Consider the following 26,718-nt stretch of genomic DNA (forward strand, 5'->3'; position numbering starts at 1 on the left):
CTAAATGCGCATGTGAACGCCATCAGCGTTTCTCACAGGTTCACGTTTAAAGTCTGTGTAGAGAGAATGGTGTCGTCTTAGCGGCCCCTAATTTAATAACAAATGATCGTTGCGACGGAAGCAAATCAATCAAAACTAACTTTAGCTGGAAAATAACTTTATTAAAGAACCGCTATAAAGCCAAAACAATCTCTGTTACCTTAAATTATACGCTTATCTCTGTAAAGCTGCTTTGAAACATTCTCCATTGTTAAAAGCGCTATATAAATGAAGATGACTTGACTTGACTTAAATCAGATATAGACTACTGTCTGTGAATATTAAACCACAAATGACTGTTTAAATATAAATCCTGAATGTTCTGTGTGTCTCTCTGAATTGTTTCGTCTACCACACACACACTGAAGCACTCGTGACGCTCGCTGTGTTTTCATCCTCTGCCGCCTCACTAAATGAATGCATGAACTTCATCTCCAGAGCCGCTCTGAGAGTCACTTCATGAGCATTTTACAGTTTCACTTGAGAAAAACTCGTCATATCATAGACACAGAAACTCAAAGGTTAACAGCAACTGTCAGAATAAATGTTCGGCTTGACTAGAAGAAATTGTGACAAATATATTATGGTTGTACAGTAGAATGTAACTACGTCTCAATGCAATAATAATAATAACATTAAAAATAATAATAATAAAAATCATTTTAACAGTAAACAGTTCAATTTGATAAAAAAATTAATTCAATTAATGTTTTATCCCTTCATGTGATTGCCAGAGAAATTAAAATATACAATACAGAATTTCTGAAAAAAATAAATATTTCATATAGCCCTATTATTTTCAGTCAAGTGGCTTGTTCACCACAGTTTACCTTAATGACCATTTTAACAACTGATTCTTTAATGCAATATAGTGTTTAAAACTGTGCAAATAGTAAAGTCAATTTGCTTGTTCAAGTCTGAAAATTCTCTATAGCACTTCTAAAAATGAGGAATAACGCCCACCCCTAGTTAATATTTATTTATGAACTCCTGTTAACACTAGCAAGAATGATCGAAGTTGAAATTCAGTCCGATTTTCATGTGAGATTTGTCTGTTCAGACCAATGCAAAAAAAAAAGCACAAAAAAAATGCAGTAAATGCATATTCACTCTCTTGACAGTAGGTGGCGCTACTAGAAATACAGTGCAACTTTCTGTTTCTGACACCCGCTTCACAGAGGAACATCAAACAGTATTCTTTCGTATTTTTGTATTTGCTATGGTGCTTATCAAGAATACAGAGACGATGTCACGGATGCAACACCATCATCATCACCAGACCCTTCAGCTCCACACACTCGATCAGCTTTACCTGAATACTAATCCAGCGCACCTGAACCAGTTCATCAGCACACAGTACAACCAAAGCCATTCGATGACAAGCCTGCAACCTTCTGCCAAAAAAGCATAACGGCTAATTCTAACGCTGGTATGCCGTGTTTTATGAATGGATGTCAGTGCAGAAGAGACTTCACTATAATAAATGTATACACGAAATAAACCGCTTTTGTGTGGAAACATCTTATCATTTTTGTAATTGGCAGCCTTTTCACTAATCTTCAACATGTTTTACGCTAAAGAGTACTTTTGTTGGAAACGATATGTACACTGTTAGACCTTACCGGGTTTTTTTACAGTAAAATACTGCCAGTTCTTTACTGTAATCTACAGTATGTTACTGTAAAAATGCACTAAAACTCGAGTTAACTACTTTCACTTGCAGAAACCGACTGTCTTAAATGAACCAACTGTCATTTTAATGTATTAACTAAAATGTATAATGCATTAATAAAGTGAGCAAAGTATTACTGTGAACTTTTTTCATTTGAAACCACAAAAAAATGTTGGTAAATAAAGAGATTTCCACTGGATCAGCAACTACACAGTCATCGCCTTTTAAATAAAGCAACATGCAGCATATCATCAATGTTTGTAGATCTTCTCCTGGACTGAAGCTCAGGCTCTACTCTTCTGCACAACGGTGACCCAAAAAACAAGATTTTACAGTAAACTACTGGCAACAGTGTTGCCAGTATAAACCTGTTTCATAACTTACAGTTTATTACTGTTAAAATACATTTTGTGGGTGTGCCTATTTATCTTACACTGTTAACCCTTTCAACCCCACAGGGAAATCCACACTACAAAGAGTAAAAGTAACATTGACGCAGTGTTACAGTGAGAGATAATTAAGAGAATATGTAAGTGATTGTTGAGCATTAGTGATGAACACCTGCAGTTAGAACAGAAAATAGAGAAACACAAGAACTACAACTGACTTCCAGACATTACACATTATTACACTTATTATGAACCAGTATGACTTTATTTCTGTCATACATCTACAGAAGTTGTTGTTGAGATGTTTAATTGAAAATGTTTGGTTTGAAGTTACCATTACAGAGATCAGTGTTTGCTTTAGTTGGGTTGCTGATGCAAAAACATTAGTGTTTCTTTTGCTGCTTGAGCTGTGTTTTTTGTAAGTCACACTTGTGCACACACACAGTTTATGAATGATTGTGGTTATGTTGATTATGGTGATAAAATCATCATATAGCCTGTTCATTCACTAAGGAAATTATTATCACTCATTCAGAGTTTAAGAAACACAGAGATATCACAATTTAGCACATGAATCTCAATAATGGTGGCAATATTTTTTATTATTCATGCAGCAGTGCATGCTGGGAGTTTTATATTATCCTGGCACCCAGCATGCATTGCGACATGAAACTTTTGATTGTCACCATTGTTGAGATTCAATTGCCAATTGTTGATGTCTGTGTGTGAGTCAAGCAGGAGTTAAAAATGTATTAATACACTCTATGATTACAATATTCTTCAGAAGACCTGATTACAGAAATATTGATTTCATGTTGTAGATTCACAGATAAATATGCTAAATATGAAGTACCCATTAATTCAAAGAATATATAGAGGAAAGATCTGAAAATCAGACATGTCCAGGATGAATGTTAAATCATCACAAAAGCCAAAAACAACTGATCATATTCCTCTTGACTTCTTCTTGCCATAACAAATGTGCTTTATAAACACTCAGTTAAAGCAGTCAGAGAGAGATGAATGGTTAGAAGTCAAGGGACAAGAGACCAACTAAAGCAAATACTGATCTCCATCATGGTGACAACAAACTTTATTATTAACTCAATCTCTGTTAATTCTCAACAAGAACTTTTGTACATGTATGAAAGAAATAATCGTAAACTGGTTTGTAAACTGGTTTCACACTCAGTGTTGCTGGAAGTCAGTTGTAGTTTCTGTGTTTCTCTTTTTTCTGTTCTTGTTTCTCTGTCCTTCAGTGATTCTGCTTATCAGGTGTTCATCAGTTTCTCAATTCACTCACTTCTTTTCATTCAAGTGGACTATATTAGTGAACTAATGTAGGGAATAGTGAATGAGGGTATAGGGTGTGATTGGGAAAACAGCCTCTGAGTGTCGACTTTGAGCATTGTTAATTCACAGTATATTCCTGTAGGCTAGTTTTGTTTTCTACGGTATATTACTGTTTTAATGGAAAATGGTATGATATTGTCAGAATTTGGCCTTTTTTTACAGCAAGGGTTAACAGTGTAGATTATGCTGCTATTTTGAACCAATAATCGGAACAAAAGGCAGTTGAAGAATGACATGTATAATTCAAATATTTATCTGACTCCAATATAATCTGACTCCATTAAAGTTGTTGTTATTCTTTAAAGCTACACTAATTTTTTAAGTTGATTCTTAGCAAAAAACACTTTGTTATTTCAAAATTATATGTGCTCATTCATGTGTAATTACTTCCAACAACTTATCAATTATTCTCGTAAGCGTAGAATCTGCCATTTTTAATACATACATGCGAGTCACACGAATGGCGACAGCCATGTTGCGCCTCCATCTTGAAAATACATTGGCCAAAGAGGGACATACCTAGAAATTCAAGCTTCATCTTTCGCGCTTTTACTCTGTGTGGTACACTGTAAAAAATATGAACGACGCCTCTTCGCTCTCTTCCATTGGTGAGAAGTGAAGCTGCCAGTGTCCCAATATGGGGCTGACATTTTGGGACCAGACCTGCGCAGTAGTAGCCCTGCCCTCACTCTCGGTGTAAAATAATTAATTATAGAAATTTAGATATTAAATTTAAAGCTCCAATCTCATCAGTCCTCCGAAGATCCCGAAAAAAAAGTCTGTTGGTGCTGTTAGGGGTTAACAGTTTAGGACCCAAGGACCAGGGGCCTCATGTACAAAGCCTTGCGTTGAATTCATACTAAAACATTGCGTACGGACAAAGCTGTAAATGTGCGTACGCACAAAAAAATCCAGATGTATGAATCTCTGCGTACGAAGGATCCCACGCATATTCTCTTTGTACATCCCAGTTAACGTAAAATTGAGCGCACATGCACGAGCACAACGCCCCACCCAGTCTCCTCCCTTAATTAAATTAATTTAAATATGGTAATGAGTCCACTTTGGCAAAAGAAAGCAGTAAGAAAATGGCGGCAAGAAACGAAACTTTACAGAAAGTGAATTGGAGGTGCTACTATCGGAGGTAGAAACTAAAAAAAAAAATATTTGGAACTTTGTCCTCCGGAATTAATAACAAAAGGAAAAAATCTGAGTGGGAGAGTTTGGCTGATGCCGTCAATGCGGTGGGATCGTCGTACTGTAGAGTAGACTGAGTACAGTTGAGACACTTTTTGCATTTTGATTTTTCACACAAAAATAGACACTGAAAAGAAGTGAATTTCCACATGACATTTCATTAGCTTGTAGACTAAGATATTATCAATCAATAATACCCACAAGTAGTTTATATTTTCCACAATTAGCTCATAAAAATAAGGTGCTTTTTGTCTCAAATTTGCCTCAACTGTACCCATATGTGGTACAGTTGAGACACCCATTTTTAATGATGTAAAGCTAACTAACCATTCATTGTAAATATAATAAATAAAGAAGAAAATAACAATCGGGCAACAATTTTATTTATTCATCCATTTATATTCATTCATTTTATTTAAATTAGCACTGGTTAAAATGTATAAAGCAGGAACAAGATATGTAACAATATTTATTAATAATAGCCTACACAGTTTAAATATCACAAATATCTAATTTTATTTTAATTTGCGTCCTATGCTGGCTAATTATGACATTTAATCTGTTATCATAACACTGAACAACTAAACAGTGTGTTTCCTAATAGAACTCTATCGGGGGTACAGTAGATATGGGTCTCAACTATACCCCGCTGGCCACCTCGCACATTTCTCTAGATTTTGCAATTACCTTGCATGACACAATACCATGAAATATGCCAGTTTTTAGGGCACAGAATAACGTTTGTGGTGATACCAGTTACGTTTAACAGTCACATAAGGATAATAAGCTATTCATTGTGTAGAGTGCATGGTGAAGTGAACGTCATATCTTAGAAAATCTTAGAAGATCTATCTTCGGATCGGAGATGCGTCCGTTGTTCAAATTTCCCACGATCAAAGAGGACACTAATATGCACGACGTGCACAGCAAAAATCACAACTTGTGCTTGCTGCGAACGCAAGTTGTTTAAGGTGTCTCAACTGTACACATGTCTCAACTGTACACCGTCTACCCTAAATGACCTTAAAAAGAAATGGTCTGATATAAAGGTGGACATTAAACCAAAGCTGTCATTGCCATAGACTAAGGGTTGTATGAGTTTGCATATGCTTTTATATGTTCTTACTTAATTGCATAATTGATAGAATATTCCCATAAGGCTCGTGTGACAATATATGTCAATTATTTTATAAATTGCAAATTAATAGCAATGCTTAGACTTGTAGAACAATTCGTTGTGTAATGTTTGCAACTTCACTTCATTGCCTGTAGTCGCCAACGGACAAAAACAATGAGAAATGTAGGCCTACGTACGCCAGACATGAAATTGGCGTGGAGGAACGTTAATTTTAATCTCGCGTTAATTTCACTGTTAGTACATACGACCGTGAGTGTGAAAGCTAGCGTACGCAAAGTTTTTGTGCGTACGCAAGATTGATACATGAGCCCCCAGATGTTTGAAAGAAGACCCGGAGTCAGAATTATAAAAAATTGAAGAAAAGTTTTACTGAAGATAGTTTGCAGTTTCATCAGCAGAAGTCAGCTTCAAGACTCACACAGGAGTTCGTAGGCCGCCCTGCTTACAGTTACAAAGATCACAGCAGTTTATACCATTTCCAAGGTCTAAGCTACGTCATTGCTTACAGGTTGAATAATTCTCATTGGCAAAGAAATAGATACACATAGTAATTTTCCACACATAGACAGATAGACTGAAGCATATCTCAGCACAGCACCACAGCACAGAGACAGCGCTCATAAAGATAATAAACGATATTCGCTTAAATACTGATTCAGGCAAATTATCAGTGCTGGTACTACTCGACCTCAGTGCTGCATTTGACACTGTCGATCATAACATACTTCTTGACAGGCTGGAAAACTGGGTGGGGCTTTCTGGGATAGTCCTAAAATGGTTCAGGTCATACTTAGATGGGAGAGGTTATTATGTGAGTATAGGAGACCATAAGTCTGAGTGGACATCCATGACATGCGGAGTCCCTCAAGGCTCAATTCTTGCACCACTCCTGTTCAACCTGTATATGCTCCCAATGAGCCAAATAATGAGAAAGAACCAAATTCCTTACCACAGCTATGCAGACGACACACAGCTCTACTTAGCCCTATCGCCTAACGATTACAGCCCCATTGACTCCCTGTGCCAATGCACTGATGAAGTCAACAGTTGGATGTGTCAAAACTTTCTTCAGTTAAACAAAGACAAAACTGAAGTCATTGCGTTTGGAAACAAAGATGAAGTTCTCAAGTTGAACGCACACCTTCACTCTAGGGGTCAAACAACTAAACATCAAGTCAGGAATCTTGGTGTGACACTAGAGTCAGACCTTAGTTTCAGTAGTCATGTCAAAGCTATAACTAAATCAGCATACTATCATCTGAAAAATATTGCAAAAATGAAATGCTTTGTTTCCAGACAAGACTTAGAGAAACTTGTGCATGCTTTCATCACCAGCAGGGTGGATTATTGTAATGGACTCCTCACTGGCCTTCCCAAAAAGACCATAAGACAGTTGCAGCTCATACAGAACGCTGCCGCCAGGATTCTGAGCAGAACCAGAAAATATGAACATATCACACCAGTCCTCAGGTCTTTACACTGGCTCCCAGTTAAATTTAGGATTGATTTTAAAGTATTATTACTGGTATATAAATCATTCAATGGCCTAGGACCTCAATATATTGCAGATATGCTCACTGAATATAAACCCAACAGATCACTCAGATCATTAGGATCATATCAGCTAGAAATACCAAGGGTTCACTCTAAGCATGGCGAGTCCGCTTTTAGCTATTATGCCAGCCGCAGCTGGAACCAGCTTCCAGAGGAGATCAGATGTGCTCCTACAGTAGTCATATTCAAATCCAGACTCAAAACACATCTGTTTAGCTATGCATTTAATGAATGAGCACTGTGCCAATGTTCGTCCGACTGTTTGTACTGTACTGTATTTTATTTTATTTTTCTAAACTGTTTTAATTATTCTTATTTCTTTTATTATTTTAATTTCTTCTATGTAAAGCACTTTGAATTGCCATTGTGTATGAAATGTGCTATATAAATAAACTTGCCTTGCCTATAGCCAAAAAAAAAAACGATATATATATATATATATATATATATATATATATATATATATATATATATATATATATATATATAGATGTAACCCTGTGAATATTTGTACACTCTTATTTTAATTTGTTGTATTTTTTTAAAATTATTTTTAGAATACATGGGAATTTGGATATTGTCATGTCAAGGTAGTCTGAGGTATTTCAAATGTTAACCAATGAGTTGTTCCATTTGAGTTTTTGGTGTGTTCACTATCAGCCAATCAGAAGGGGGAAGGGGGAAGAGAGACGCACGCGGAGGTGGTAAGCGGAAAGGACAGAGAGGGAGAGCGCGCTGTTTGACCGAAGAGAGTTAACTTAAATATATTGTTAGAGTATATCAAGCGACAGTGTTTGTGTCCTTAGATCACATTCAGATATATTAATATATGTGTTGTGACAACGGGAACGTTTTCTTTGTGTTTAACGACTAAATGTGTTAAGTCTGCTCTGATCATCCTAGCAGCCGTCATTTTGTGTTTCGCTGGAAAGGACTATAGTGTTCTCTTTATTATTTCTCGGGATTCAAGGACCAAGAAGAGTCAAACAGCATCGGGGTATTTTCAGGCGGTTCTATGCCGAAAATAGACCTTGCAACTTGTTGAAGGAGAGAGAACGTCAGCTTTCGTGCGTCTGATTCGTCGGCCATTTTCTGGTGTGTGACGCATCACTTATTTCAGCGTTGGACTGTTTGCCTGTTCCTCTTGAGGAGACGAGGACACAAGCTTCACGTAACCACTTCTCTGTGCAGCTGGAGAGTTTCGCTGTAACAGAGTGGAGTATCTGAGTGAGTAACTGAGTGAGTAACCAGTTTGTCTATGCACGTTGAAAACTGCGTCATCTATTCGCGACTGACATTAAGTGCACCACCAAATTTGGGCCTCGACGAAATCCAAGCGCTTGGTTTATGAACATTTAAACTTGTGAAGTGTGATATGTGATTCAAGTTACAGTTTTGATTTCATAAAAGTATACAACTGTAACTAATAACTGGTATTATCCACCTGAGATTGTTTTTTTTTCCTTTTTGCTCTGTTCATTCTGTAATTTACTGACATTATAACAAAAGTGGTTTCATTTTATTTCTTCTAAAAAGAAGAGGATTTTTTTATTTCATTTTTGACGTTTAAGGTGTTTTTTTTGTTTTGAGGTAAAATAAATACGTTTTTTATATTTGTTACTATTGTTGTATTTGTTTCATAGCTCAATTTGATTACAGCATTGTTGTAGGAAGAAAACAGCCCTTAACAAATAGTGAAGTAGCAATTTATTTAATCAAGGGTAATGTGAATACATATTTGTGTAGGCCTATAGTTTAAGCTACAGTTTTGGAGGCACCGTGACAAATTATAGTTCCTGTAGAAATATCAGAGAAAATCCAGCCAACTCACCATCAATTGCTGGAGCCCAGGTCTTGCTGTTTTTTTTTATGCGCCTTTAACAGTAGTGTTACATTTTTGGAGGCACTGCTGGGATTTTTTTTTTTGTTTCTCTGGATTAACTTTTATCTGCTGGGGTGTCGTGTATTTATTTTGTTTTATTTGTGTTGTAAAGCATTGTGAGACATGGATATTTCTAAGGCTGGCGAGTGGATTCGTCAAGCGCAAATAAAGCCATCTTGCTGTCTAATACTCAGTGATGTCCCAATAGATGTGAGGGATGAGACTATCGCAGATGTGCTTAATACAGTGAAGCTATTCGGCCGTACCAAGATCCATGGTAAACGGGGAGATCCTACAGGAACTAAGTTGTTTTTGTTGCTTGAAACCAGTAATGACATTGATCCAGATACTGTACCACCAGAGATAGGGATTCCTGATGAAGTGGGGCCATGGAGGGTACATGTACCTGGAAAAATGGTGACAGATCCTTCTGTGGGAGATGCTGTTTTTCAGGATAAGTTGTTGTCCTTGTTGCAGCAGGAAGGAAAGTCACTGGAGGATGTGAAGGCTATGTTGGAACAAGGTCAGTCCTCTGATGCAAAAGTTAATCTTGATTTGGTGAATGCTATTGATCGCCTTGTGGAAAAGTGCATCCATATGCCCAGTGATACTGTGGGTTATAGGAGATTAAGAGTATTTTCAGGTGTGAAACCAGTACCTGCTGGGGAGGAAGAATATGACCCCTGGATGGAGCAGGCTGTTCAAATGATCAGCGAGTGGCAGTGTGCTGATTCTGTGAAAAGGCAGCGTATTGTTGAGAGTTTGCGGGGACCCGCTTCAGACATAGTCCGGTTTCTGAAGGTTAGTAATCCAGCTGCTACAGCTACTGATTATTTGGTTGCTCTGGAAACAGCCTATGGAACTACTGAAAGTAATTTCCGATCTTCTTGCTAAGTTCAGGAGCACTTACCAAGGGGAAAGTGAGAAGCTTTCTGATTTTCTCTATAGGCTAGACAAGCTCCTTCATCGCATGCTTGTAAAAGGAGGAGTTGTAGCCGCTGATTTGGATCGCATGCGCATGGAGCAAGTGGTTAAGGGAGCTCGTACTACTGATATGGTAGCACTAAGACTAAGAATGACCCACACTTTGCGTGATCCTCCTAGTTTCTCGAAATTGTTACGGGAAGTAAGGGAAGAAGAGGATTGGATCAGGGCTAGAGATGGTGGAAAAGTAGTGGTTGCTGCTGCCTCGGTTCCACAGGCTTCTTTGGTGTCTGAATTGAGCAGTATAAAGCAAGAGGTGAGTGCGCTTACAACTCAGATGTCCCAGCTGTTGAAAGTTGCTGCACCTACACCTGACCCTGTTCCTGAGCATTCTTCCAAGGCAACTGGCCCTGTGTGTCAAGTGGCGGATGCAAGTGCTACAGAAGTCTCCGGCAAGAGGAGCACATCCAAGTTTACTCGGTCTGGAGTTTTCTGTTACAAGTGTGGTGAGGATGGCCACACAAAGAGAGAGTGTCGGGGAACTGAAAACCTGAGGAAAGTAAATCAAAAATTGATCAGTCAGAGCAGGTTCTCGGGAAACTTCTAGGGAGCTCCGTGGAGGAACGGCACAGGACTCCTTTTCCATCCCGTTCCACTTTTTGTTCTGGAGTAGAAATCAATTGTTCTTCTGGAATTCCATCTGGCTTGATTGGTCCAACTTCTGAAGTACCAGTCCAAATTGAAGGAGTGTATGCAAAAGCTTTACTTGATAGTGGCTCTCAAGTCACTATCCTTTATCGAAGCTTTTATGATGTGTACTTAAAACACTTACCACTGTTGCCAGTGGAAAATCTTGAAATATGGGGTTTGAGTTCACACAAATACCCATACGACGGCTATCTTCCCATTAAGCTTGAATTCACTGAAAATGTGGTAGGACTACCACAAGCTGTTGATACTCTTGCACTTGTTTGCCCAGATTCTCAGCCAGAGAAGAGAATTGCCATTCTGGTGGGAACTAACACAAATATAGTGAGACGATTGTTTGAGGCTTGTAAACAGAAGCTTGGTGTTCACTTTTTGCATACCTTGTCCATACATCCTGTAGTTCGAGAAGTCTATGAGAGCATTCAGAAGTCCGATGGCTCACCTGATGATTGTGAGAGGCATGGTACTGTGTGGTTTACACAACATAAACCGGTTGTTGTAGGGCCCGGAGAGTCATGTCAAATTCAGGGTAAACCACATTTTTTTTCTAAATCTACAGATGTGCATGTCCTGATAGACCAGCCGGAGGACACTAGTGTTTCAGATGATTTGCTAGTGAGACCTGAAGTGCAGTCTGTGTCTGTGGTATCTAATCGCATCATGACTGTTACCGTGAGGAATATGTCCACTAAAGATGTGCATCTGAAACGTGGCACACCAATTGCTCATCTTTATCCTGTCGATATTGTACCTCAGCCCGCATTAGCCGAAAGTCAGTTGTCCAATACGCTAACTCCTGCCTCATTTGACTTTGGGAATTCGCCTATACCTGAGGGCGCAAAGCAGCAGTTGTGTGACAAATTGATGGAAAGGCGTGATGTATTTTCTTGTCACGAATGGGATGTTGGGCGTTCAAAGAATACTAAGCATGAAATACGGCTTACTGATCCAACTCCTTTTCGTGAACGTTCTCGCCGTTTGCCTCCTGCTGATTTGCAAGATGTGCGTAACCATCTGATGGAATTGCAGAAATGTGGTATCATCTCTGAATCCAGAAGCCCTTATGCCTCTCCTATCGTGGTAGTGCGTAAGAAATCAGGCAAAGTGCGAATGTGTGTTGACTACAGGACATTGAACAGACGAACTATACCTGATCAATACACAGTCCCTAGGGTTGAAGATGCACTCCATAGTTTGGCCGGAAGCAAATGGTTCAGTGTACTTGATTTGCGAAGTGGGTATTATCAGATTCCCATGGAGGAAGCTGATAAAGAAAAGACTGCGTTTATTTGCCCACTAGGATTTTATCAGTTTGAGTGCATGCCTCAGGGGATTAGTGGGGCCCCTGCAACCTTTCAGAGAGTTATGGAGAAGACAGTGGGCGACATGAATTTTCTGGAAGTGTTGGTTTATCTGGACGACTTGATTGTTTTTGGCAGAACCCTTGAAGAGCACAATCAACGTTTGCTCAAAGTTCTGGATCGGCTTACAGAGGAGGGTTTAAAGTTGTCTCTGGACAAATGCCAGTTTTGCAGGACTTCTGTGACTTATGTTGGGCACATAGTGTCACAAGATGGAATCGCCACTGATCCGTCTAAGGTGGAAGCAGTTGTGAATTGGCCCAGACCGCAGACAGTTACCCAATTGAGATCTTTTCTGGGTTTTTGTGGCTACTATCGACGGTTTGTGAAAGGGTACTCTAGTTTGTGCAGACCCCTCAACCAGTTGCTTAAGGGTTATCCACAAAAACGCCAGGGAAAGGAGAACCTCAAGAAGACTGCTACTGATGGGTTCTTCAGGGCCTCAGATCCATTTGGTTCTCGATGGGATGACAGTTGTGAGATTGCTTTTCAGGATCTGAAACTCCGTTTGACGCAAGCCCCGGTGTTAGCATTTGCTGACCCTGAACTACCTTATGAGTTACATGTTGACGTCAGTATGGATGGACTGGGTGGCGTGCTCTATCAACCACATCCTGAAGGATTGCGCCCAGTGGCATTCATTAGTAGAAGTCTTTCTACCTCTGAAAGGAATTACCCAGCACATAAGCTGGAATTCTTGGCTTTGAAGTGGGCGGTAGTTGACAAGCTGCACGACTATCTTTATGGAGTAACTTTCGAAGTCAGAACGGACAACAATCCCCTGACTTACATTCTGACTTCGGCTAAGTTAGACGCTACAGGTCACAGATGGCTAGCAGCTCTGTCAACTTACCAGTTCAGCTTGAAGTACAGACGGGGATTGATAAACATCGATGCAGACTTTCTGTCGAGACGGCCTCATGTCAGTCCTGGAGCTGAAGAAACATGGGAGGTAGTTCCAGCTTCCGGAGTACGTACTCTCTGCCAATCTGTGGAAGCAAAGGATCAAGTGCAAGGTGCCATTGAGTCAGCTGTAGTACGTCAGCAAAGTGCTTACTTACCCGAGTTGTGTCGTCCTGAGAGTGAAGTGTTTCGAGCTGCTGGAAAAGTTGTTTCCTTTACTCAGGAAGAGCTGAGGAATTCGAACTTCAGTGAGTTGAGGGAGGCTCAGGGGAATGACCCTTGCCTGAGTAAAGTAAGGCTAGCAGTTAGTCAGAAGCAATTATCTGGAAGTGTTCAATTTGACCATGTTGACCTCAAGGCCTTGAAAAAAAAATGGAAAAGTCTGGAAGTGGATCAAGGTTTGCTATGCCGGGTGGTCGAGAGGAAAAATAATCAAAGGTACAGGCAGTTTGTGCTTCCCACTGCTCTCCGAAGTTCTGTTTTGGAGTCTTTGCACGACAAAAATGGACATTTAGGTTTTGAGAAAACGTATGCGCTCGTGAGAGACCGTTTTTTCTGGCCTAGGATGAAAGAAGAAGTGGAAGCATACTGTAAAAATTGTGATCGCTGTATCATGAGGAAGACTTTGCCTCAAAGAAGTGCACCTATGTCACATATGCACAGTTCTGGTCCGCTGGATTTAGTCTGTATTGATTTTCTAACAATTGAGCCAGACACCCGAAATGTTAGTAATGTGTTGGTCATTACCGATCATTTTACTCGGTATGCCCAGGCTTTTCCTTGCAAAGACCAGAGAGCTTTGACGGTTGCGAGAACCTTGTGGGAGAAGTATTTTGTTCACTATGGCCTGCCAAATAGAGTACACTCTGATCAGGGGCGGGATTTTGAGAGCCATTTGATCAAGGAGATGTTGGCTATGTTGGGGGTAAAGAAATCCCGCACTTCTCCATACCATCCACAAGGGGATCCACAACCAGAGAGGTTTAACAGGACACTTCTCAATATGCTTGGCACGTTGAATGTAAAACAAAAATCAAGGTGGAGCCAGCATATTGCCCAGTTAGTTCATTCGTACAATTCTACCCAAAATGATGCGACCGGGTATACGCCATACTTCCTCATGTTTGGAAGAGAGCCTAAGTTACCGGTGGATGTGTGTCTCGGAGTTCGGTCTGGTGAAGATTCGCCAGTTTCCTATGGGAAATATGTAGAGAGAATGAGGCAACAATTAAAGGAAGCATATGAGTTGGCAACGACTGCATCTGCACGTGCAAACCAAGAAAACAAACTGAGGTATGATAAGAAAGTGCGTCCTCAGAGTCTGAAGCCTGGAGACAGGGTGCTTATTCAGAACCTGGGGGTAAAAGGAAAGCACAAACTTGCAGATCGGTGGCATTCCATGCCATATGTGGTAGAGAGTCAGTTGTCTAACTTGCCTGTCTATAAGTTGGTTCCAGTGAGTGGCAATGGGCCTAAAAAGGTTCTACATAGAAACCATATCTTGCCCTTGAAATCAGAAGTGAAAGTGAGTTTTGAAAGTGAAAGCCTGACCCCTTTACCTGTTCGTAAGACCAGAAAGAGAAGTGAGAATGAAAAGTCCATGTCTGAGCCTGTTAACCTTGTGCAGAGAGATTTTTCATCATCTGATTCAGAGTCAGAATTTGATTATGAGCCCCTTATGTGCTTTGATTCTAACTCTCTGGAGGTTGAACATCAGGGTCAGGACCAGCAAGATAAGGGGGCTGTTGTGCCTGATGTCGGTGATTTCCCCAGAGTGGAGGAGGTGGGTCAACTGTTGGGAGATCAAGTTGAGACTTTAGATGATGGAAATGTTGACACAGAAATAGTAGGTGGTGAAGGTACAAGGGAACAGCAGCTTGAACATACTGATAACCTACCTGAGTTCATTGATCCTGTGACTTCAATGGTAGAACCGTCTAATGTGCTTAATAATTCTCAAGTGAGGAGATCTGAGAGGCAAAGAAAACCCCCTGAGAGGTTTACTTATCCTGAGCTGGGAAGACCTGTTAAAGAGAAAATGGTTGCTTCTCATTTCTGTGGGGTTGCTGGTCATGGAACTAAGTCTTTATGTTTTTGTGAACATGGTCAAAACAAACATGTGTGGTGGTGTAATTCTCAAGCATTGTGTAATATGTGCATGAGAAACTCAACGGCTTTTCCTTGCACAGTCCCAAGAGTGTAAACCTAGAATTACTAATTTTAATGCAAGGTTTGAGAATATTTTATTTATTTATTTTTCTTTCCCTCGTTGTGTGTTCCTCTTAAGTCCAGACATGGGGGCATGCTGGAATTTGGTGGGGGGAGGATGTAACCCTGTGAATATTTGTACACTCTTATTTTAATTTGTTGTATTTTTTTTTTAATTATTTTTATAATACATGGGAATTTGGATATTGTCATGTCAAGGTAGTCTGAGGTATTTCAAATGTTAACCAATGAGTTGTTCCATTTGAGTTTTTGGTGTGTTCACTATCAGCCAATCAGAAGGGGGAAGGGGGAAGAGAGACGCACGCGGAGGTGGTAAGCGGAAAGGACAGAGAGGGAGAGCGCGCTGTTTGACCGAAGAGAGTTAACTTCAATATATTGTTAGAGTATATCAAGCGACAGTGTTTGTGTCCTTAGATCACATTCAGATATATTAATATATGTGTTGTGACAACGGGAACGTTTTCTTTGTGTTTAACGACTAAATGTGTTAAGTCTGCTCTGATCATCCTAGCAGCCGTCATTTTGTGTTTCGCTGGAAAGGACTATAGTGTTCTCTTTATTATTTCTCGGGATTCAAGGACCAAGAAGAGTCAAACAGCATCGGGGTATTTTCAGGCGGTTCTATGCCGAAAATAGACCTTGCAACTTGTTGAAGGAGAGAGAACGTCAGCTTTCGTGCGTCTTTCGTGCATTTTCTGGTGTGTGACGCATCACTTATTTCAGCGTTGGACTGTTTGCCTGTTCCTCTTGAGGAGACGAGGACACAAGCTTCACGTAACCACTTCTCTGTGCAGCTGGAGAGTTTCGCTGTAACAGAGTGGAGTATCTGAGTGAGTAACTGAGTGAGCAACCAGTTTGTCTATGCACGTTGAAAACTGCGTCATCTATTCGCGACTGACATTAAGTGCACCACCGAATTTGGGCCCCGACGAAATCCAAGCGCTTGGTTTATGAACATTTAAACTTGTGAAGTGTGATATGTGATTCAAGTTACAGTTTTGATTTCATAAAAGTATACAACTGTAACTAATAACTGGTATTATCCACCTGAGATTGTTTTTTTTTCCTTTTTGCTCTGTTCATTCTGTAATTTACTGACATTATAACAAAAGTGGTTTCATTTTATTTCTTCTAAAAAGAAGAGGATTTTTTTATTTCATTTTTGACGTTTAAGGTGTTTTTTTTTGTTTTGAGGTAAAATAAATACGTTTTTTATATTTGTTACTATTGTTGTATTTGTTTCATAGCTCAATTTGATTACAGCATTGTTGTAGGAAGAAAACAGCCCTTAACAAATAGTGAAGTAGCAATTTATTTAATCAAGGGTAATGTGAATACATATTTGTGTAGGCCTATAGTTTAAGCTACAGTTTTGGAGGCACCGTGACAAATTATAGTTCCTGTAGAAATATCAGAGAAAATCCAGCCAACTCACCATCAATTGCTGGAGCCCAGGTCTTGCTGTTTTTTTTTATGCGCCTTTAACAGTAGTGTTACATATATATATATATATATATAGAAGATTTAGACTTTAAAGTGAGGCCATGGCAGTAATGCCTTCAACTTAATGATGTACATATATTTCAGGATGTGGTGCTTCCCTGAGAACAATACCTTTGGATCTGAAATAAATTGTTTCAGAAATATAGCTTTTGGGAAAAAAGTGGTCTCATGGCACAACTTGCCCCTGGTGCGGGGGAAGTTGTGCCTTTGGGGGAATACATTGGGGTAAATTAGGCCAGTGATTTCTTAAGTAAAACAGAACATTTTAATGTTATGAACCGTAATGCTATATGAAAGCAAGATAAATTCAATACAAAATTACTCATTTAAGGTTTATTTAGATATTGTCACCCTGGAATACCATAGCATGTGTTTTTCCTACTATGGTCAATTACATAGGGATTTTGTATTGAACATAACTCTGGATCACAGTGTCATAGAGACAAGGGGGCGGGCTCATTTTACTCAGACGACCAATAAGTCTCTCAGGATCATTGTGAAGCTATGAAGCTATGCCCTAGCAACCATTTAGAGCACCATAGCAACACAATATATGATATTTGTGAATCATTTCAGGCAAAAAGGCTTTGGCAATAGATGCCTGTTGACATAGCGCTGTCTGTCAATTATGTAACATATAAGAATAAAGTGACTAGGCTAATTTCTAAACATCCTATTGAATATAACGGAATAAAACTTCTCTTTAATAACATAGTGCAAACTCAAAACTGAAATCAGTGTTAGCTAAATTAAACAAATAACAGGCAGGCCTAAGTCAAACAATGATGAGGCATGCCCATCTCCTCACTTCTCAAGATTATCCCCTGTGAGTATGCAGGTCTAGGTGGTCTGGATCTGGCACAACTTAACCCATGCCCTTTGGCACAAATCACCCCAGACCCACAAGTTTGAATAATTAGCATGATCCAGCAGTTAAGAGCTAACATCATGCTAACTGTATAGACTCATTGTGTAGCCTACCAAAGCACTAAAACATGTGTGAAATGTTTTCAAACTTGTCTATAATTGTTCAGACACTACAATCAAAAAACCTTAATCATAGAAATTTTACTTTGAAAGGGAAAAAACTTTTTTTGCACTAAAATGTGCTTAATGTGCTCTCATGCCATGTGTCTCTCTTCTTTGGAGGATGAGTAAAAGTGATTGCTTTTCAAAATGATGTGGTCACATGACCAATTTCTTCTATGGTTTTCCAGAAACAAGGGGTGGAACTACTTCCCCCCTGGCACAAATCACCCCACTCTCCCCTACCTATTGAAAAATATATATATATTTTTATGCTATGCTATTTTTATTCTATGCATTTTGAAATTAAGTTTGAAAAGCTGTCAATAAACGTAATTTTTGTGTCAAAAACAGTGTCTTAATTTTACAGTACACAAAAGTAATGCAGTAATTCATATTACAGTAAATAATAAAATATTTGTTTTGAAACAGTACTGTCATTATTACTGTAAAAACGTTTACAGTATTTTAAAAGTTACTGTGATTAAATTTACAGTAAGCACACTGTGAAATAAACTACAGCAACTTACTTGCTAATTGCTGCCAGCAAGTTACTGTACATTTCACAGTATTCTGTTTACAGTGCAGCAACAAGTATTTCATGATCACAGCAGAGAGAGACGAGATGAAGAGTTACAAGAACACAGCTGAAGAGTTTGATCAAACTAAATACTGCAAACTTGTTTTCCCCACTGCATGGATCTTCATGTGTTTCTTCAGGTGACTTTTAAAAGAGAAACTCTTTCCACACGGATCACACGTAGTGTGGATCCTCTCATCATCCAGTGTGGATCCTCTCATGTCTTTTCAGAGTTGCTGACTGACTGAATCTCTTGTCACAGTGTGAACACTTGTAAGGTTTTTCTCCAGTGTGAACTCTCTGGTGCCGTTCTAAATCGTTCACTGAAATAAAAGTATGTATTTTCTGATGTGTTTGTAAATATTGCAGCCGTGAAAAACTCTTTCCACACACAGAACATGAATGTGGCTTCTCCTTTGTATGAACTGTCAGGTGTTTCTTCAGGTGTGATGACCTAAGAAATGTTTTTCCACACTGATCACAAGCGAACGGCTTTTCTCCGGTGTGGATCATTATGTGTTCTTTAAGGGATGATGATTGACTGAATCTCTTCCCACATTGATCACATGTGAACGGCTTCTCTCCGGTGTGGATCCTCATGTGAACATTAAGGGATGATGATTGCCTGAAACTATTCCCACATTGATTGCATGTAAACGGCTTCTCTCCAGTGTGAACTCTCATGTGACGCTCAAGACTTTGTTTGCTTGTGAAACTCTTTCCACACTGAGTGCAGGTGAAAGATTTCTTGGCTCTTCTTTTCTTTAAAAATGTATTTTTAGTCTCTGAGCGACTCAAAGGTTTTTCTCCAGGTTTGACATGATGTTCCTCCTTCACTTCACTCAGTTCTTCACTCTCCTCCTTCACGTCACTCAGTTCTTCACTCTCCTCCTTCACTTCACTCATTTCTTCACTCTCCTCCTTCACTTCTCTCAGTTCTTCACTCTCCTCCTTCACTTGTCTCATTTCTTCACTCTCCTCCTTCACTTCTCTCAGTTCTTCACTCTCCTCCTTCACTTCACTCAGTTCTTCGCTCTCCTCCTTCACTACACTCAGTTCTTCACTCTCCTCCTTCACTTCACTCAGTTCTTCGCTCTCCTCCTTCACTTCACTCAGTTCTTCGCTCTCCTCCTTCACTTCACTCAGTTCTTCACTCTCCTCCTTCACTTCACTCAGTTCTTCACTCTCCTCCTTCACTTCACTCATTTCTTCACTCTCCTCCTTCACTTCTCTCAGTTCTTCACTCTCCTCCCTCACTTGTCTCATTTCTTCACTCTCCTCCTTCACTTCACTCAGTTCTTCACTCTCCTCCTTCACTTCCATCAGCTCTGAAATGAAAGAAAAAAGTTTGATTGCATTTTCACCAAATCAAAAAATTAAAAAAGAGAAATATGAAGTGAAAGGTCATAAAAGTGAGCCCTGATGTAATCACTTTTTTACATTTTGTATTTTTGCCTTTTTTATAAATTAATGATATGTCTCTGAATCTTTTCATGAATGAGGGACATTGATATTCCGATTATTATTTTTAAAACATTAAAGGCACACATCCTATCTTTCTGTCCAATATATTAACTATTCAATAAATGTGATCAATGACATGATAATCTAACGTGATATTACCATTAAAATATACAATACTGCCATGCAATGACAGTTAGTTGGCACGTAGTTGCAAAGTTACTTATTGTTCGAAGAATGTCTAAAGTGGACTATCTAAATAAAGTAGTACTAATGTTTTAGTGTACGCATGTGATTGTGGACACCAGAAACACAAGCTCAACCCAATTTAGATGCGAGGAAGAACTGAATTTTGCAGTAAAGTGCAGTAGATTGTAGATATTTTTACATTTTGGAATCATTATTATTTGCTATACTGTAAATGTTTGTAAGAATAAGACGATGCAGAGTGTGAGGGCATAAGGGCTAGCTAGCATCTTAGCTTAGCACATCATCAAAGCGTGACAATTTTTAAGATCTCACTTTATAGAATAAGTTGAGAGTTTTAAATAACTTTCTGTGATTGGATGTGGCTTTGGAACAAAAAATAAGGCTATATAAGAAAATATGTTGATTAGTATTGCAACATAAATATACTCTATTGTTATTTAAATACCCAACAGGGCTTGAAAAACACAGATAAAACATATATTGCCTTCATGTTTCTCTTTCTGCATGTTATGCAGCCATAGCTATATGATTTATGGACTTTCTGGTCTGGACTTAAAGGAGAACTTGGTAACTTTTTTAACTTAATAAAACTGTCTAGAAATCATTTGGATGGTTAAACAAACTGTTCTGGTGATATTGGTGACTTTCCCCACTCCCCCCAGCGTTCCCAGGCGGAAAACCAACCTTGCAACTTGTGGACTACCGTCCCGGCAAGATAGAAATTTGAAGTCTCGTGAGAACGAGAACGAGAACGAGCGCGAAACATGAATTGCTTTACGGCAATTCGACATAAACACACACGCATGTATGATGTATTACCAGATTACCCACCTCGGTAGACATAGCTCCACACGATACAGTTGGCTTGCTCCGATCAAAACAAACGCACATGAGCAGCGGTAGAGAGGGGGAGGAGGCCGCCGCAAGTGAGTTTTTTATGACCGTGTTGTGAAATATACACCCTCCCACAGCTGTAGGGGGAGCTCGTGGTGAAAACATGCGACAACAAAAGGGAAAATCAGCGAAGAAGTGACTAGAGTTCGCTAGAGTTGCCGAGTTCTCCTTTAATGGAATTTATGGACTCACTCTTGGACTTTCTACGCGAGAGCGCCCTCTGGCTTCCAGTATGAATGAAACGGACATTACATGAGAATCTTTCGTGCTCCACAATGCTCACATCTCCTCATTTTGGGTAAAAATTTAATAAATATTACTCCTCTCTATAGAAATTTTACGTAAACATATGAGAATTTATCAATAGTTCTAACTAAAAACCATGAGGGACATTGTTTAGTCAAGCACTTTCATGACAACCATGCAGCAGTTTTATTCTCAATAGATGCAGATATAGTCTCATAATTCATATTAAAGGTGTGGACTCACTTGGTTTTACATTTTCATAACTGATTTGGCATCAGATTTAGACATTACAGTCACTATAATATTTCAGAATAAAATCGAGGTCAAATATTGAATCTTGAGTCTTATAACTTTTTAATGATGTAGTTTGTCGAGGTAATTACAATATTTTACATTAAAACTAACAGTAACTCTGAACTAATGTAAAAATGTGAGCCAGCGTCCTCCCGCAGGTTAAAATCATATTTAATGTCATCTGATGTTGACAATCAGTATGAAAATTTCTCAAACCTCCCTTTGCTGACCATTTGTTGAAAAATAAAAACAAGAAAAATGTGTACCAATTTCATAGTGTAACTGCATATCTAAATGTGAAGAAGTGCTTAAATCTTTCTAACATGAATGTTTTTCAGCATCATGAATGAAAGAAGAATAAACACCAACCTCTTTGTTCTTCGGGATCTTCAGTGTGTTTCATTCTGCAGGGTTCTGGATCACTCATGTTCTCACTCTCCTCTTTAATAAACTCAGTCTTTGCAGATATCAGCTCCTCCTGATGCATTGTGCTCGTCTTCACTTGTAGCTGATGGGAATATTCCAGCATTTATTGGAGAATTACAGTGGGAGGAGCTTCACTGACCATGTGAATGATGTGGGAGGAGCTTCACTGATGATGTGATTGATGTGGGAGGAGCTGATCTGCAAAAATCAAAGTTATCAGTTACTGAGTTTGTTTTTATACTAAATGACACATCTAAGTTATGTCTTTATCTTTACATAGAAACCAAGCTTCACTGATGATGTGATTCCTGTGGGAGGAGCTGATCTGCCTAAATAAAAATTTGTTTTAATAATAAATTACACTTCTAAGCATTTCTTTCTATCTATTCCTCATAAATTAACTGATGCTAATTCCTAAATTATATTTATTGCTAATCACTGCTTCTTCATTAAAATACAGATAGATGACTTATAAAAATAATAAAAATATATAAATAGTGACCGAAAGGACAAGATCCCGGATACAAGCGGCCGAAATGAGCTTTCTCTGCAGGGTGGCTGGGCGATCCCTTAGAGATAGGGTGAGAAGCTCGGTCACTCGGGAGGAGCTCAGAGTAGAGCCGCTGCTCCTCCACATCGAGAGGGGTCAGTTGAGGTGGCTCGGGCATCTTTTCCGGATGCCTCCTGGACGCCTTCCCGGGAAGGCGTTCCGGGCATGTCCCACCGGGAGGAGACCCCGGGGAAGACCTAGGACACGCTGGAGAGACTATGTCTCCCGGCTGGCCTGGGAACGCCTCTGTGTCCCCCCGGAAGAGCTGGAGGAAGTGTCTAGGGAGAGGGAAGTCTGGGCATCCCTGCTTAGACTGCTGCCCCCGCGACCCGGCCCCGGATAAGCGGTAGAAGATGGATGGATATAAATAGTGTGCATTCTTCAAAATATAAATAATTGTAATAAAAATAGTTGAAAGCATAAACACAGAAATAAATGTACATATTTATAATCAACACATTACTCTCAGTCTGTTGACACCAATGAAATGAGCTTTAAGTGTCAATGTACAGGAGATCTGAAGACATCAGCATTATAAATGAGGTGAAAACAGGAACTATTGTCATGAAATAAAGAGTGTTTTCAGCAGATCTGTTAATATTGATGAGCCTCAGACTATCAACACTCATTCAACAAGCCATTCAGGATCATCAGCAGATCATCTCACTTTATTCTGAGTGTTTGCTGTTAGAAACACATTAGAGTCAGGATAGATGATAAAAGCCTATAAAACTGCATTATTAAAGATGACACTGTTATTTCTTTCAATATGACATGGATAAAACATCAATACTACGAAGACAAACACTAATGCCACTCATCTTCAACCCCTACAGCAACATAACTATGAACTGAAACATGGTTTGATTTTATGATAACTACATTCATTGTATTAAGGTAATTAGATCTCTAACACGTAACAGTTTTTACACGCAGAAACTGACAATCATCAATGACAATTAGAAGATTATCTTTGTTTAATGTTGCGAACAGCAGCTTAGCTAATTATATTCCTTTTGCTTCTGTTTTATCTCGGGATGCCCATCCTGAGGTAACTAGAGAGTACGTCAACTCCAGTCTGGAGCTCTTATGAAGACTTGAGATGCCCAACACCTGTGAAGAAACCAACTCTTGACAGGACTTCAGATGACGCTAACTCTGAGTCAACATGCACCAATGCAACGTGATCTCATGAGAATACGTGTGCATTTTTACATAAAGTGTGGTCATACCACACGTACATTTGCTTACGTTTTCATACACACTAAAATGTAAAAATAAAATGTTAAATATTTACGCATTGACCGCACTAAAATGTTATATTATGTATGGGTCCAAGTGTGAACGTGTACCACGAATTCCCATGTATTAATAGTAAAATCATGGCATTAATGTTTGATTATGACGCATTAAATTGTCATATCAATACATGTTTTCATTCGCATTTATTAAAGGCTTTACTCATTTATTAAAGTTTACTCATCTACTTAATATGAAATAATAACATTTCGGTCGGTACGTGACTTGTGCTGCAAACTCCTTTCGGAGGATTACATAATGTTAAACAAGACTACATTTTAAAACCTTTTAAAATCGTTTAACCATTTTGTAATATTTAGTTTGCCATGAGACACAAAAGGTGTTTTCTCCTATGCAGCGACTGACAATATAACCATAACATACACCAAAACACATCAATTTTATTCATTCACTGTAATCCAGATCTTTAGAATCCATATGATTGCAAGTAACAGCCCATTCAGCCCTTTATCCAGCGATCTTCATCTCAATCCTCAGCAGCGACTGTCAAAGCGTTCGTTATGAATTCAAATTTTAAGAATCGTGCCATCAAGAAGCGTTACGACATGGTTTACGGCAGTCATATCGAATGCCCATTGGCTCTCGCCTGCTTCGTCACAGATTGTGACACAGGAATTTTCTTAGTGTAACCGGCAGAGTAGTCGCTGTCTGGTTGAAGTTTGTCCCTCTGCAGCTACGGTAGCCCCCTGACGTCACCCAGCTAGCCGTGAGTGGCTAAACAACTCATTTGCGTCTAGGCCAGTTTCTATAAAACAGTCTGCACTGTTGGGCTTAGAGAGATTCTCTGGTGTCCAGATACATTTTCAGTCTTGTTAGTGCTTGGGTATGTGGTTCTGTGCAACGAAGGTGTTTGACTGATTGCCAGACGCTTCCAGGTAATCGGGCTGTGTATTACTGAAGGTCTTGGGCAAAGCACCCGCCGGGTACCGCAATATCAAGAAGGATTGTGAAGACTGGCGCAAAGGGCTGTTTTTCCACTGTGTCAGTTCTTATGTCAACACTGAGGCAGATTGCTCCTGCTGCTTTGCCTTGCCTAAATGAAGTTTTATATATATCTTTTCTTTTCTTTATCGTGGTTATTTTGCCGTAGCCTCCGTCTAATGCTCTGTCTGACTGATGTGGTATTGGCTGTTCTAGTAGTGTATAGTTTTACATTCTCTATGCACTCTGCTAGTGATAACTTTCTTGTCCTTTTCTTCCTTTTTCTAGAGTACTAGAGTAGCTGCTCACAAGAGAGGTTCCTGGTTCCGTCCTCGCGCACTGCACCACGTATTGTAGTGGTAACCTGCACTTCACAATATTGATTGAATCATTGGCTTGTAGTGGTTGTGCCTGTGTGTGTGTGTGTGTGTGTGTGTGTGTGTGTGTGTGTGTGTGTGTGTGTGTGTGTGTGTGTGTGTGTGTGTGTGTGTGTGTGTGTGCGTGTGTGTGTGTGAATGCATGTGATCGTGGGCACCAGATTCCAGAGCACGGGCGGTGAACGTCACGCGTATCCCGGACAGGTAACCTGCCTTGACAGTGAATCAGTATTTTCCAGTTAAATTGTTAATCGTATTGTCCCTTGTAACAGCCAATACCAGGTCTGGTCTCTCGCTTTAGTACTGTGCCTCTAGTATGACGGTGTGGCTCTTTTAATTATACCATTGTACAATAAAGTTTTGTTACTGTTTTTCTACTGAAAGCACGTCTCTGTCTAGTTCATCTTTGGTGTATTTCTACGAACCTACGGCACCAGGTGGTGTAGTCAAGAACCTTTAAACCTAGATCTGGTCAAAGTTCCATAAGGTCACATTAGCAATGCTAAAACACACATCAACCGATCACTGGTTTAGCGTTCATGTAAACACTACATTCAGACTCAACAATCGGAATGAATTCAGTCCGATTGAAACAAGCATGTAAGCGATCCATCTATTTTGGACAGATTGGCTCCAAGTGAGTCAATTTTAGCGTCCATGTGTGTAATCATATCAAGCTTCATTTGCTGCATCATGTCCAAAATGTTTTGGAGAGTAATTGTCTCGTCACCATTGAGCCTCTTTCCACTCACGCAAAGAGAAGGATGTGTACTACACACAATAACTAGTTGGTTTAGAGCTTAAGATTGGTTTAGTTCACCTTCCTTGATAAACCACTAGTAGACCATTTGCACAAAAATAGTTTTAAAGCGGATACAATGACCTCAGTAAGCAAAACGTTGGGCCAGCGACTGCAGCTTGCAGCACACACTCACACCACGGCAGCCATCTTGATATTCTGTGTCTGTCATTGTATCCAGAAACAAGTATATAAGTGGCTGCTATCTTACATAAGTTTATTTATAATTGCCAGAAAGAAAGAAAGACATGAGGGTAGATATAAGGTTAGGAATTAAAAGTCAAGGCCTAGTTTCTTCATTCACTGTGACCTATACCTAGCCTGGTTCTACCAGACTCTCGTACATTTCATTTGTACAGAGAGTCTGGCCTCTCTCCATCGACAAGCATTAACTTCCTTGTAGGCGGGTACTCTGTTGAAGTTTAAAACTATTGGATCTGCCCAGAGTCACTCTGGATCTGCCATAACCAATCGCTAACGTTGATCGTGACGTAACCCTATACTCAAACTAGCGCACAACCTCAACGTCATCGTTCTCAGCCACTCCCTCTGTTCGCTGATTGTAAAAAAATGATCTGAGAAAACCAAAGAATACACCACAATCCCAGACGTAGTACTGAAGGGAAATAAAATTCAGCGGAAGTACGCAGGAGGGCGGAGCCAGGCTAACCTATACCTGCACTGGATGGCCACTTTCACATGTATTTTGTGTATTTTAAAAATACAAAATACTGTATTTGTATTTAAATAATTATTTTCACA

General features: G+C 39.5%; 2 protein-coding genes across 2 annotated transcripts in view; both read right to left on the reverse strand.

The window, feature by feature from the left end:
• The window catches only part of LOC307163140 (uncharacterized protein), a 444,167-nt gene that overhangs the window by 176,620 nt on the left and 240,829 nt on the right, over positions 1–26,718 (reverse strand). The window lies entirely within an intron of this gene.
• LOC307166031 (uncharacterized protein) overlaps positions 16,064–26,718 on the reverse strand; it is a gene marked incomplete at its 3' end in the record, with an annotated part of 187,735 nt that continues 177,080 nt past the window's right edge. The window contains exons 2-4 of the mRNA XM_079884146.1: positions 21,933–22,182; positions 18,885–19,786; positions 16,064–16,156 (exon numbers count right to left, since the gene is read on the reverse strand). Coding sequence (XP_079740272.1) covers positions 16,064–16,156; positions 18,885–19,786; positions 21,933–22,092 — 1,155 coding nt within the window. The 5' untranslated portion in view covers positions 22,093–22,182. The remainder of the gene's footprint in view (positions 16,157–18,884; positions 19,787–21,932; positions 22,183–26,718) is intronic.

This window comes from Squalius cephalus, assembly GCF_949319135.1.
Source record: "Squalius cephalus genome assembly, chromosome: 1".
Classification (NCBI taxonomy): domain Eukaryota; kingdom Metazoa; phylum Chordata; class Actinopteri; order Cypriniformes; family Leuciscidae; genus Squalius; species Squalius cephalus.